Raw genomic sequence first — 12,053 nt, 5'->3', positions numbered from 1 at the left:
TGTGGTTCACTGGGGGAGCTTGAGTTCACTGGAATGTGTTAAGGTAGCGCTAATGATCCCCCTGAACACTCAAGAGAAGTTGTTGTAAGAGTTCGCCCAGTCCTTGAATTACTTCCTGACTTTCTGCCAGATGTGACCTCTTACTCCCACATGTGCTCCCACAGTTGTGATGGCATCTACCGTGATATCCTATCAGAACCAAGCTGATGCTGGCACTGTGTCCTTGAATCTCCAGAACTGTGAAATAAACCTCTTTTCTTATAAAGTTAGTCTGCCTCAGGTATTTCATTATAGAAAGATAAAACAGCCTACTATGTGGGATTTTCAAATTGTTCATTGTATTTATAACAACTCTCTGAGATGAAGAATGTGTTTAAAAAGATCTGTGGAACTGGCATTGTGATGCATTGGGTTAAGTCACTGCTTGTGACACTGGCATTCATATCAGAATGCCAGAGTAAGAAGTGGATACTCTTCTGATCCAGCTCCCTTCTAATCTACCTGAGAAGCAGCAGAAGATGCCTCAAGTGTTGAGCCCCTGCTACCCATGTTGGAGACCTAGACAGAGTTCTTGGCAGATCTCTCTGCTCTCGCTCGCTCGCTCTCTCTCTCTCTCCCTTTCTCTGTCACTCTCTTCTCTCTCTAATTCCGTCACTCTTTCAAATAATAAATAAATCTTTTTTTTAAAAAAGAAACCAGATTAAACATTTGTTTTTAAATTTTGCATAGAGAAGCATGGTTTTCTATTGTGCATTTTGTCATCTAAAAGAAATAAGCAGACCCTTGAATTCACTCTCGAACTCTGCCAAAAAGAGAATATTCACTGATAATAGTCATCAAGGCTCTTAGATCTTATGGAACAATTTCTTAGAAATGAAAATTAAGTTTGAACAAAAATATTTAATTTGGTGTATAAGTGCAGATAGTCAATTAGAGTTTATAAACACATAAATAAATATATACACATAAAGAAGCATGGCAGAAGAATTAGCTATTGATAGACTTGTTTTATACTTTTCATTGATGCATTAGTTTGGAGATAAAGAAGTCACATAGAAGGCCAGCACTGTGGCTTAACAGGCTAATCCTCCGCCTTGCGGCGCCGGCACACCGGGTTCTAGTCCCGGTCGGGGCACTGATCCTGTCCCGGTTGCCCCTCTTCCAGGCCAGCTCTCTGCTGTGGCCAGGGAGTGCAGTGGAGGATGGCCCAAGTCCTTGGGCCCTGCACCCCATGGGAGACCAGGAGAAGCACCTGGCTCCTGCCATCGGAACGGCGCAGTGCGCCGGCCGCAGCGCGCCTACTGCGGCGGCCATTGGAGGGTGAACCAACGGCAAAAAGGAAGACCTTTCTCTCTGTCTCCCTCTACTGTCCACTCTGCCTGTCAAAAATTAAAAAAAAAAAAAAAAAAGTCACATAGAGAAAGACTGGTGTGAAGGACCACAATCTCTTAGTAGAAAATTACCTGACTAAAACTGAAGCCATACAGTCAGGTGAATTAAACAGTGAATATTAATAAAGAATTAGAATCACACCAAATGTAAGAATAAAGGTGATCAGCTGTTTAGCCTGAAACTTCTCTCTAAAAAGAGGGAAGAGGCAAAGGAGAGGATGAGGGTGAGCAAGAGAGAGAGAGAAACAGTGAGAGGAGGCGAAGGAAAGGTGGAGAAGACTTAAGCAAACCATTTTTTGTGAAAATCTAACTCTTTTATAAGGCAATAAATAATACTGCTTATTGAAATAAATAACATTTCAGCAAATACTAAAAGATTGCCATCTTCTTAATAAAGATATACTTATGTTCCTTATAAGTTAAATGTATGGGTTTTGGCTAAATATTTCATATCCCTGGTTATCCAAAATAGTTACCCTAGAATATTTATGCTTGAAAGACTGCCCAAAATATGTTATGATCCATTAAAGGTGATATAATTTCCTTGTTGTTTATTTATAGTTAATTGGTTTTTGTCAGTGTTGTACATTAACTACACTCCAGCATTTCAAGATCTATTTGTTTTCTGATTCATAAAAATTAGCCTGTATCCTTTAGTTATGTAAAAAGTCTAGCATTTATTTAGGAACATGTCATATCAGATTTATGTAATGTGCTGTAACCTTGCCAATGCCTACATTACTGCAGGAGAAACAATCAGTCATTTAGGAAAGCACATTCACTCTTGGTACAGTCAAGTTCCAAACCGTTACCCTTTCGCTGCACTCTTTTTACTTTCTTGTAATTTATTTTAATATCATAGCTTTTTCCTTAACCCAGACTTTCCTCATCTTTGCATGTGGATTATTTGAATTCTCCTTTTCCTTTTCATTGTCTTTCCTTTTAATTTTCTGTATTCTAACTTGACAGAAACTCACATTTTTTAATTTTCTGAAGAGATTTGGAAGAAATAGAGTGACCTGAAAGAAAGCAAAACACTTCCAATGTTAAGCTTCAAAAGATTGAACATATCTGGAGAGAAGGTGAATAAGACAATTATAAGATAAAATTATTTTGAAGAGAACAAACCCAAATTATCCTTCATCCAAAGATTTTAGTGTTCCCAATAACAGGTGGAATCAATTACCTCAGCTTGCTCAATTGGTATGTTTTCATAGTTGTATAAGTTATCAAAGTCTTCCAAGGTGGCACCATAGGTTTCTGAGTCATAGTTGATGGAATCTGGAGTTGGAGCTGTCACAGCGGCATCAAAGATGACAAGTCCCAGAATAAGGCTTGCTAAAATGTTCATTTTTCAAACTTCCTAATCATAGAATATAAAAGTATATAAATATTTAATTGATAATAGCTTTATGAGTAGTTTGCAATAAATAGGAATGATAAATCAACATCAATTTCAAGAAACTCAATCTGGTAGGTTTCTTTACAAGGATAATTTATAAACAACACATAGAACTCTATGGCTTTTGAGGGCCATTGATACTAAATGGTCAAATTAACTCACAAATCTATCCACATTTTTACAGGGGATATTTTAATGACAGTAAAAAGAAATTTCATGTTATAGAGAAAAACAGAAAAAAAATTGGATGCAGAAAGATTTTGTGATACTCTTATTTACAAATATTTTCATCATAAGAGTTTTACTATTTAATGAGCATTGATATTCTTATATCAACTCTGGTTTATAGGGTTGATGATGAGGATGAGGATGACTCCGAATGTCACACCATTTTACAGGTAAGGGAGCTGAGACAGAGTTGGATATTGATATAAGTATGACTCATAACTATCTTGTGCGTATTCAAGACTAAGGCTTTTTTTCAGAACAAAATAATGAAACTTTTCCCATTGTTACTTCTTTCTTATCCTTGGGTATCTAAATACAAATATAATTTAATATGTACACAAATTAATATTTCCTGCAATATTTTTCAGAGTGCTCTTAACAAAAATAGAGCAAAAAGAACATTTTCCTTTATTTCTTAGTATTTTGTTTAACTTTTAGTAGCCATCTAAAGTTTAAAGTGAGAATCAATACAAATAAATGTTCAAAGGGCATTATTTGTCAAATTTTCCTGTGAGGAAGATTTGCACACATATGAGATTAGGACAATCCTTCTTTTAAGTAATGTAATAAGCATAATTTTCGTTTTCCATGATAACATCGTGTTTTTGAAAGACTCCATCAAGATCTGGTAATTTTAATTATGTTAATTATTTATGTACTCCTTTGAGCACATATTAATTGATGGGAGAAAGAAAACCTCTTCAGGTTTTATTTTAAACATCTAAGTTGGTCCAATCAAAATAATTATCTAGTGACCATATGCTGAGCAGGAAAAGTACTGTACAACTTTTTATCTAACACATGTAATTTTAAAATCTTTTGTATTTTGGATCCACTGCTTGTGTTTACTTTAAGAACACTCCATATGCTGTTGGTGCCTCTGCTCCCATATAAAGGGGAATTCATGATACATATTACTTTTAAACTTGAATGCACTGGCAGACAAAATGACCTCTAGTTACTTGAAAGAACGTCTTTATGGAGCATGTTTAGGCAGAAGGATATGAAATTCCTCTGAGAATAAGAAGCAGTACAAGGAGCTCCTTTTTATCCCTTCCTATGCTTTTTTTTCAAATAAATTTTTTATTCACACTGGATAAGCTAAGCCTGCATTTCACTTGCTTTTGCTAAGTCTTTGCAGGACTGCAGATTTGGAACTGTTCTAGGCAATAACCAACAAAGTCTTATTTAATAAAACACTGATTTGCAAATCTTCCAGGAATCATTCTCCCATATTCAAGTGGGAAGCATTAACTGTGACCACCAGTAACCTAACAAAATATTTTCCTTTTAAATCTCTGGCAACTTCAGTTGTTCAAAGAAATTATGCACTTGTTATGCTTTTTCTCACTTCATACTCTATATTTTATTATTTATAAATGGCTACACACACACATATGTGGAGAGAGAGAGAGGGAGAGAAAGAGAGAGAGTGTTGTATTTGGCATATGCCTTAAAGCTATCAATAATAAGACTGTCTTTGTGAACTTTAAAAATACAAAGAACATCTATCTATATGTAGTTTTAAAAATTGTGTTTCTCTCCTCAAGACATTTTGTTAGTCTTAATGTAGTTTCTTAGTTAACACTTTGAACTTGTTTATTTTAAACCATTCCACGATATTTTGAAAATAGATTTATTTGACTTTAAAATATTTAGCTCAAAAAGACTTTCTAAATGAATGATGCCATATGATCACTAGAGTACTTTTCAGCACATGCAATAACTCTGTGTTCTCCTTTTGCATAATTTTTCAACCAATATCAATCAATAGTGCCTGTCTATATTGGCACAGGATATGGCCTGCATCAGTGTTCTTGATTTAAAGCATTTATTGGAAACTACCATAATTTTATTGGCATCTGTCATGAGTATTATGATCAGCTGTTTTGCTGTATGTTATTTATTCCTAAGCTAATTCAGAATCTTGGATTTTCCAAGAATAGTATAAATATAAAGTCAATTGCAAAATTAAACCAAATCCATTAGATCATAGTTCGCCAGGCTATATTAAAATGAGTTCAATAATTTTTTTAAAGGTTGTTATAGTAGGAAAAAAAACTCTGACCCAAGAAGAAAGCAAGTGTAAAAACTTACCTTTGGCTCCGACTTGGTGGAATGGCACAAAGTGACTGAGCACACAGAGCCAGTGGTATTTGCCCCTGACCAATGGATGTGAATTCTGGTCTGTGGGAGGTGGAATTTATAACACTCAACTTTCTGTTTGCAAAAACTAACCTAGAGCAATATTTCTCAGTCCTTAAAAACCCCAAATCATTTTATAGTCACCCAAACTAAACAGTAAAATCCAAATTACATAGTACATAAAGCTCTTGAAATTATGTGAGTGGATTTATAATTGCCAATGTGTCACCTCAAAATTTTTAAGTGGAAGTAGTTGATCTTAACATATCTATAACAAATTCACCAATTTAGAAAATATATTAATGTATACATTGTTACTAAATATAGACACTTCAGTAATGTTCTAATAAGTAATAATTTCACCAAACCTTGCATGCTTTAAATTGCTCTTTCATTTTTCATTAATTTTCATAAAAAATTAAGAACAGTTGCAAAAGCCTTACCTGTTTAATATTGGGTAAGTAAAAAAAATAAAGATATTCAAATTATTCTGGTTTCTTGAAATGCTTTGACAGCAGTGAACAATGAATGCATTGCATGAAAAATTTGTAAAAAGTTATATCTCGAAGTTATGTATGATCTGAGTGTTCTGGTGAAAATAGGGCCTTTTTTCATTTTTTTATCTATCAGATTGAGGAAATCAAATTACGGTAAAAAATTATCCCACTTAACACAAGATTTCTTTTAGGCTCTGAGTACTGACCTGGTTTCTGAAACAACTTTATCACTGGTATATATAGAAAAAAAAATGTATTATATTTCTGTTGCCCACTTTTATACTGTGAAAATTCCCGAGAAAGACAAAACTTACATCTTGCATTCTGGTGGGTTTACATCCATCTAGGAGTCTGGTTTTTACTTGTGCATGTAGAATTTTTCCTTCATGATAAGAAGTAAATAACTATATTGAATTCTGAAAGCAGACTTGCTCCTGAGTACTGTGATGGGGAGTAGAAGGTCTGTTTTAGGACTTTCTCCCTTCCTTTTCTGCCTGCACTCCACCTTTCTTTCCCAGAAAGGCTTGTCCCTCTAATCTATTCAGGGCATTCTCATTCACCATCTTCATGAACCGATCCTGCTTCCAAATGATTTGCTCTTCCTATGAATTTTTTTTCCCTCAGGACCAATTTGATACAGAACAAAAACAGAGTGGGTAAGATACGAAGTCTACCATGATGTCTCAAAAGATAGTGAGGACATCTTGGAGATAGGCATTTTTTCCTGGCATCCTGGAAGTCACATTTCATCATACTACTTCTTTGAGATGCATGCAGCATCCAATAATCCAGTAATGCAATCATTACTGGAAGGAGGAGGCCTGAAGCCGAGTCCCGATGTTGGCTCTATTTAGCAGCAAAGTCCCACAGCGAGTCAGCTGGTTTCATCAGTCAAGTCTCTCAGCATCTTAACCAGAGTGGTTGTCATTATTCCCAGATAAGAAAACTAAGACCTAGACATTGAATGACCTTGCATCATATGTGATACAAAGAAAAAGGAAACCACGCTGGAGTTTCTCTGGTTCAGGCTCCAGACATTACTGAGTGCTTCTGCAGGATATAAGTATAAGGACACAAAGAAAGGTAGTGTAACTCTCAGTTAAGATTCTATTTCAAGACACATTTATTTCTATTTCAAGACACATTTATCTGTCACCTTTTCAGGTGCTTTACGATAAAAAAATAGCTTAATACAATATCCATGAAATGGCTAACATTTCTTCTTTTGTCATTACTGAATTTTGTTCTGTATACACGTTGTCAAGAGACACATTGTCATCCTATAGAGTCCCTCCATCCCTGCCTACCCCCTCTCTTTCTGGAAGTCTCTGGCTGAACCTGTAATACCATTTTCAGGAATAATATGTTCATACTGCTCTTTGTTGAACCATTGGTGTTTAAATGCATTTTCCCTAGGTTTCTAAACACTATCTGCTAATATAGTTGAATTCCAAATTTCATGAAAACTGAAATGCCAACTACTTGTCCTAGAATAAGTTTGAAATCAGAAATGATCACTCCTGAACATTTCCTTCTTCCAAACACATAAGACCTTCACTTTTCCTTATAAAAGTTAATATTAAACGATTTCCTTTAGTCTTCTTTGGACTCTTTCCAACATTTCCATATCTATTTTCAACTTTTAGAGCTCAAGTTTGTAACAATCTGATGAGGACCTAATCACCATTCAACAGTGAAGAAGGATTAATTACCAGTTCCAGACTCTCTTATTCTTGGCAAATATCTTCTGGTCTCATGATAATTTTCTTAATACAATGCAAGCTTGGTTATCAGAGACTCTCCAGGGATTGGCTGTTATGACTAGTTGCATTATCTAGTAACTGAGTCTTCAGTGTGTTATCCCTATAAGCCACAAGACATTTTTGCCACAACTCTACAAAGAATCCTCTGTTTGATTTACTAGAATTAATATTAAATAAAGCACAGTCTTCTAATGCTTAGTTGCTCTTTGCTCTGCAGTAATGATGAGCAGAGAGCAGCAGTCACCGTGATGATAGCCCGTGGTGGTCTGGTCTTGCCCCCAGACCCAAAATGCCACATCGTTAAGAACTACAGGAGGGTTTATATATCCTACTCCAACAACTATAAATAACAGAATTATTATCTTCAATGATTAGCTACCTTCCTGTAACGAGCTATCAGGATGAATCCCATGTTGCCCCATAGACAACAGGCAGAATCTTAAAACTCAAAGCTTGCCAGAACCATCATAAAGCCGTATGCACTATGCTGCCTCTTTCCCCAATTGTATGTAATTCTTCCCACCTATGCCAGAATCTTTCACTGTATTTGCACTCTGTTATTTTGGGAAGGTTTTCCTTTACCTAATTTACTTAAAATAAATGACAAATGTTTTCAGCTGTGGCCCCTTTAAAGTTGTTCCTCACTGATGTAAATCTAAGATGGTGGGATTTGTCTTGTTCTAAATATTCTCTCCCAAATGACTTCTTTTCTGTACTCTTTCAAAAACTTTATCCATTCTGGAACTCATGACATTTGCCTGAGTTCCCTTCCCTGTGGTCAACTGCTTGATCTCCCTGGCAATCTCTTACTGTTGATCTCTTTGTTTCTGGCCCCCTTGTGCCATCCACACATACTCCTCTGATGTGAATCATGTGAATAGTTTGTCATTGTGGCCTGGCAGTTGCTTTATCCTTTCATATAGAGTAAAGTGACCATATTCCTACCCACATCACAGTCACATCTGCTAGGTAAGCAATGTAAAACATTTACTGGTGAGGTACTGTAATCATTTGCATTTTTCACTACCCATTCTATCACCTCAGAGGGGAACTCTCAGCTTTGGTTGAGTATAACTCCGAAATATCTCTCCTTCTGCATCTTGATAGCCTGTATATTACTGATAAAAATCACATTAAATTCTTGAAGATAAGCTTCATCCCTGGCTGGCAAATGTAATCTGTTCCTGATGTCGATTCCCTTTCCATCACCAAGATGACTACTTTATTTTATACCATGCCCTGTATCTTCAAACATCCTATATTCCTTTTCATTAAAGAGGTGGAATTCATCTGAGAAATACTCCATCTTCCACCATCAAATAGAACCGCACATAGCTGCATCTAATAAATAATAATAAATGTTTATTATCTGAAATATTATTCCCTTTCTTCTTCTCTAGGTCTATGTGTATTCAGTTATCTCCTCAGTTTCTCATGCTCTACTAGATCAGTTACACGAATATAACCATATGCTTTGGGCAAAGGTTTAAGCAGTTATTCTTTTTTTAAAAGATATATTTATTTGAAAGTTATGGATAGAGGGGAGAAAGATGGAGAGAGAGAGAGGGAAAGAAGGAGAGGAGGAGAGAAAGAGAGAGAGAGAGAGAGAGAGAGAGAGAGAGAGAGAGAAAAAAAGATCTCACATCTGCTGGTTCACTTTCCAGTTGGCTGCAATTGCCAGGGCTGGGCCAGGATGAAGGCATGAGTAAGGAGCTTCTCTTGGGTTTCCCACAAGGGTAGCAGGAGCCCAAGTACTTGGGCCATCTTCTGGTTCTTTTTCCAGGCTATTAGCAGGTAGCTGGGTCAGAAATGGAGCAGCCAGGACTCAAATCAGCTGCCTTATTGTTTCCAGTGTCACCAGTGGTAGCTTTACCTACTATACTATGACACCCCCACCTTCAGGCAGTTATTCTGAATGAAATGGAATGAAAATTTATAGGAAATGGCAAATAGAAGCAATTTAGAATATACACGCTACATCTAAAGAAAATAAATAAAAACAAAATCAAATTACATTAAATCACTCGAATCAAAAATGTGTCTACAGACTTAATGCATGTTTTTAAAGATTGATCCATTTATTCAAAAGAGTTACACAGAGATAGAAGAGGCAGAGAGATAGAGAGAAAGGGAGAGAGAGAGAGATAGGTCTTCCATCCAATCATTCACTCCCCAATTGGCTGCAGCCAGAGCTGAGCTGATCCAAAGCCAGGAGCCAGGAGCCTCCTCCGGGTCTCCCACACTGGTGCAGGGGCCCAAGGACCTGGGCCATCCTCCATTACTTTCCCAGGCCATAGCAGAGAGCTGGATCAGAAGGGGAGCAGCCAGGACTAGAACCGGCACCCATATGGGATGCTGGTGCTTCAGGCCAGGGCGTTAACCTGCTGCACCACAGCACCGGCCCCTTAATGCAGTTTTAAAATCCATCAATTTTGATTGTTGCAGTTATATTACATTTTTTTTTTTGAGAAGCAGAGTGGACAGTGAGAGAGAGAGAGACAGAGAGAAAGGTCTTCCTTTACCGTTGGTTCACCCTCCAATGGCCGCTGCAGCTGGTGCGCTGCGGCCGGTGCACCGCGCTGATCCGAAGCCAGGAGCCAGGTGCTTCTCCTGGTCTCCCATGCGAGTGCAGGGCCCAAGCACTTGGGCCATCCTCCACTGCACTCCCGGACCACAGCAGAGAGCTGGACTGGAAGAGGAGCAACCAGGACAGAATTAGGCACCCCGACCGGGACTAGAACCCGGTGTGCCGGCGCCGCAGGCAGAGGGTTTACCTATTGAGCAGTGGCGCCGGCAGTTATATTACATTTTTAAAAAGAGCCTTTGATAACCACATTTTTACCCTTCTACTTTCCCATTTTATGTCACCTTTTATAAAAAAAAATAATCTCAAATTAGAGGCATGCATTGGGAACATCTGCTTGCTCTGTTACCATTCATTCTCATTCCACTGCTGTTTGGGCCGGCCCTGTATGTCTAGTGTTCTGGCTTTGTCTTAATTAATTTCAACTGTGTATCAGTTTTGAGGTGGTTTTTCTCCTCTCTTATTGTCTATGCTTTATTGGTTTCTTTCTTTGCCTTTTCTTTCTTCACTCAGCCTCTACATTTTGGAGTGCCTTAAGTTTTAGTCTTTTTCTGTTTGACATTTCTCCTTGGGTGACCTCATCTGTTTCTATGCTATGATTACAACAAAAACAATAATAATGTTAATTTAACTGTGGGTGATCCTGTGAGGCTGCCTGCCTTGCCCATGCAGGAGGTTGAGAGGGCATGGCGCCCTCCTGGGAGAGACCCCACAGCCTGGCTGCTGGCAGGTGGCGCGAGCCCTAGGGACATTTCCCCCCACCCCCGCCTCCTGCCAATCAGCTAAACTGCTCCCAGGTGTGGCCCAGGCCCACCTGAAAAGCTACCCTAGTTATGTGACCTTTAAGCTCTTTGGAGAGGCACATTGGCACCAGTGTTGGCTCTGTCCTATAAAGTCAGTGTTGCCCTGAATTAGTTACACCCCTTCTGCCTGCCCATTAAAACTGTACATGGTCATTAATGAAGTGGACATGTTCACGAAGCCTGTCCCCGGTGCTTCTTGTGGAAGAACACCTTCACCCCACTCTCCCTGATGGAGCGGGTCTCGCAGGATGAGTACACATTTAACTAATATTTTTGAATCCTTATTATAAGGCTGACATCCTATTACTGTTATTTATTGAAGAAGCTAAGGCCCAAGAGGAGTAAATGACGACAAGTATAAGAGTCACAATAAAAGATGAAGTGGTCCAGCCACGGAGTCTGTGTTCTTAACCACATCACCATGGCAACCCCCTCTGCTTAAATTCTCCCAGCTTTGCATTCTCATCCCCCTATTTCACTCTGACCTCCAGATTCCTGTATGCCACTGTCTACTTAGAACTTGGCACCTTCACTTGGATGTCTAATTGGAAGATAACAATATATCTGGGATGACGGCTATTGGATGTTTTCCTTCGGCTGGTAACAGTGATTAAATGGTATCAGATCTCTAGTTGGCACAGGACCATAACTTTAAAATTGGGATTGTTTGCTTCTTTTCCTCTAATGTTTCTCCTCTGGTGTAATTAGAGTGTGTCCCCTAAAAATATATGTTTTGGAAACTTCATTTCCATTGCAATAGCATTGGGAAAGAGCAGGAACTGTAAGAGATGATCAGGACTTAAGAAGGCTTAACGCAGTGTTCATGGGACCAGATTAGCTACCACAAGACCAAGTTATAAAGCGAGGCTATCCCTTGTATTCTGACACTTCTGCATAAGTCCACTGGCCCTCCTGCTTTGATGCCAAGTTACATAGCTGCACAAGGCCCTCAATGATTGCAGACACCTGATCTTGGGCCTCTAACCTCCAAAACCATGAGCTAAATGAGCTGCTGTATATAAATTATCCAGTCTCAGGGGTTCTGTTAGAGCAATAGAAAATGGATTAACATATGTTTCATCTACTCTAACCAAAGAAGTCAGTTCTACTGTAAAAGCATTTCATTTCACCATTATCTGCCACCTGAACGACCATAAATAAATAAATAAATAAATACATATATATATGTCAATTTGCTTCATTTTTTATTCTTTTTTTAATTTTTATTTTTGACAGACAG

General features: G+C 38.0%; 1 protein-coding gene across 1 annotated transcript in view; it reads right to left on the bottom strand.

Moving 5' to 3' along the window:
• Window positions 1–5,177, bottom strand: part of EPYC (epiphycan) — a 36,268-nt gene extending 31,091 nt beyond the window's left edge. Inside the window, exons 1-2 of the mRNA XM_062202030.1 lie at window positions 5,119–5,177; window positions 2,578–2,754 (exon numbers count right to left, since the gene is read on the bottom strand). Of these exons, the coding sequence (XP_062058014.1) occupies window positions 2,578–2,742 (165 nt within the window). The 5' untranslated portion in view covers window positions 2,743–2,754; window positions 5,119–5,177. The remainder of the gene's footprint in view (window positions 1–2,577; window positions 2,755–5,118) is intronic.
• Between the last annotated feature and the right edge of the window lie 6,876 nt (window positions 5,178–12,053).

Source organism: Lepus europaeus, chromosome 10, assembly GCF_033115175.1.
Source record: "Lepus europaeus isolate LE1 chromosome 10, mLepTim1.pri, whole genome shotgun sequence".
Taxonomy (NCBI): Eukaryota; Metazoa; Chordata; class Mammalia; order Lagomorpha; family Leporidae; genus Lepus; species Lepus europaeus.
Note: the sequence above shows the minus strand (reverse complement) of the source record. Positions and strands in the feature narration are given on the sequence as shown.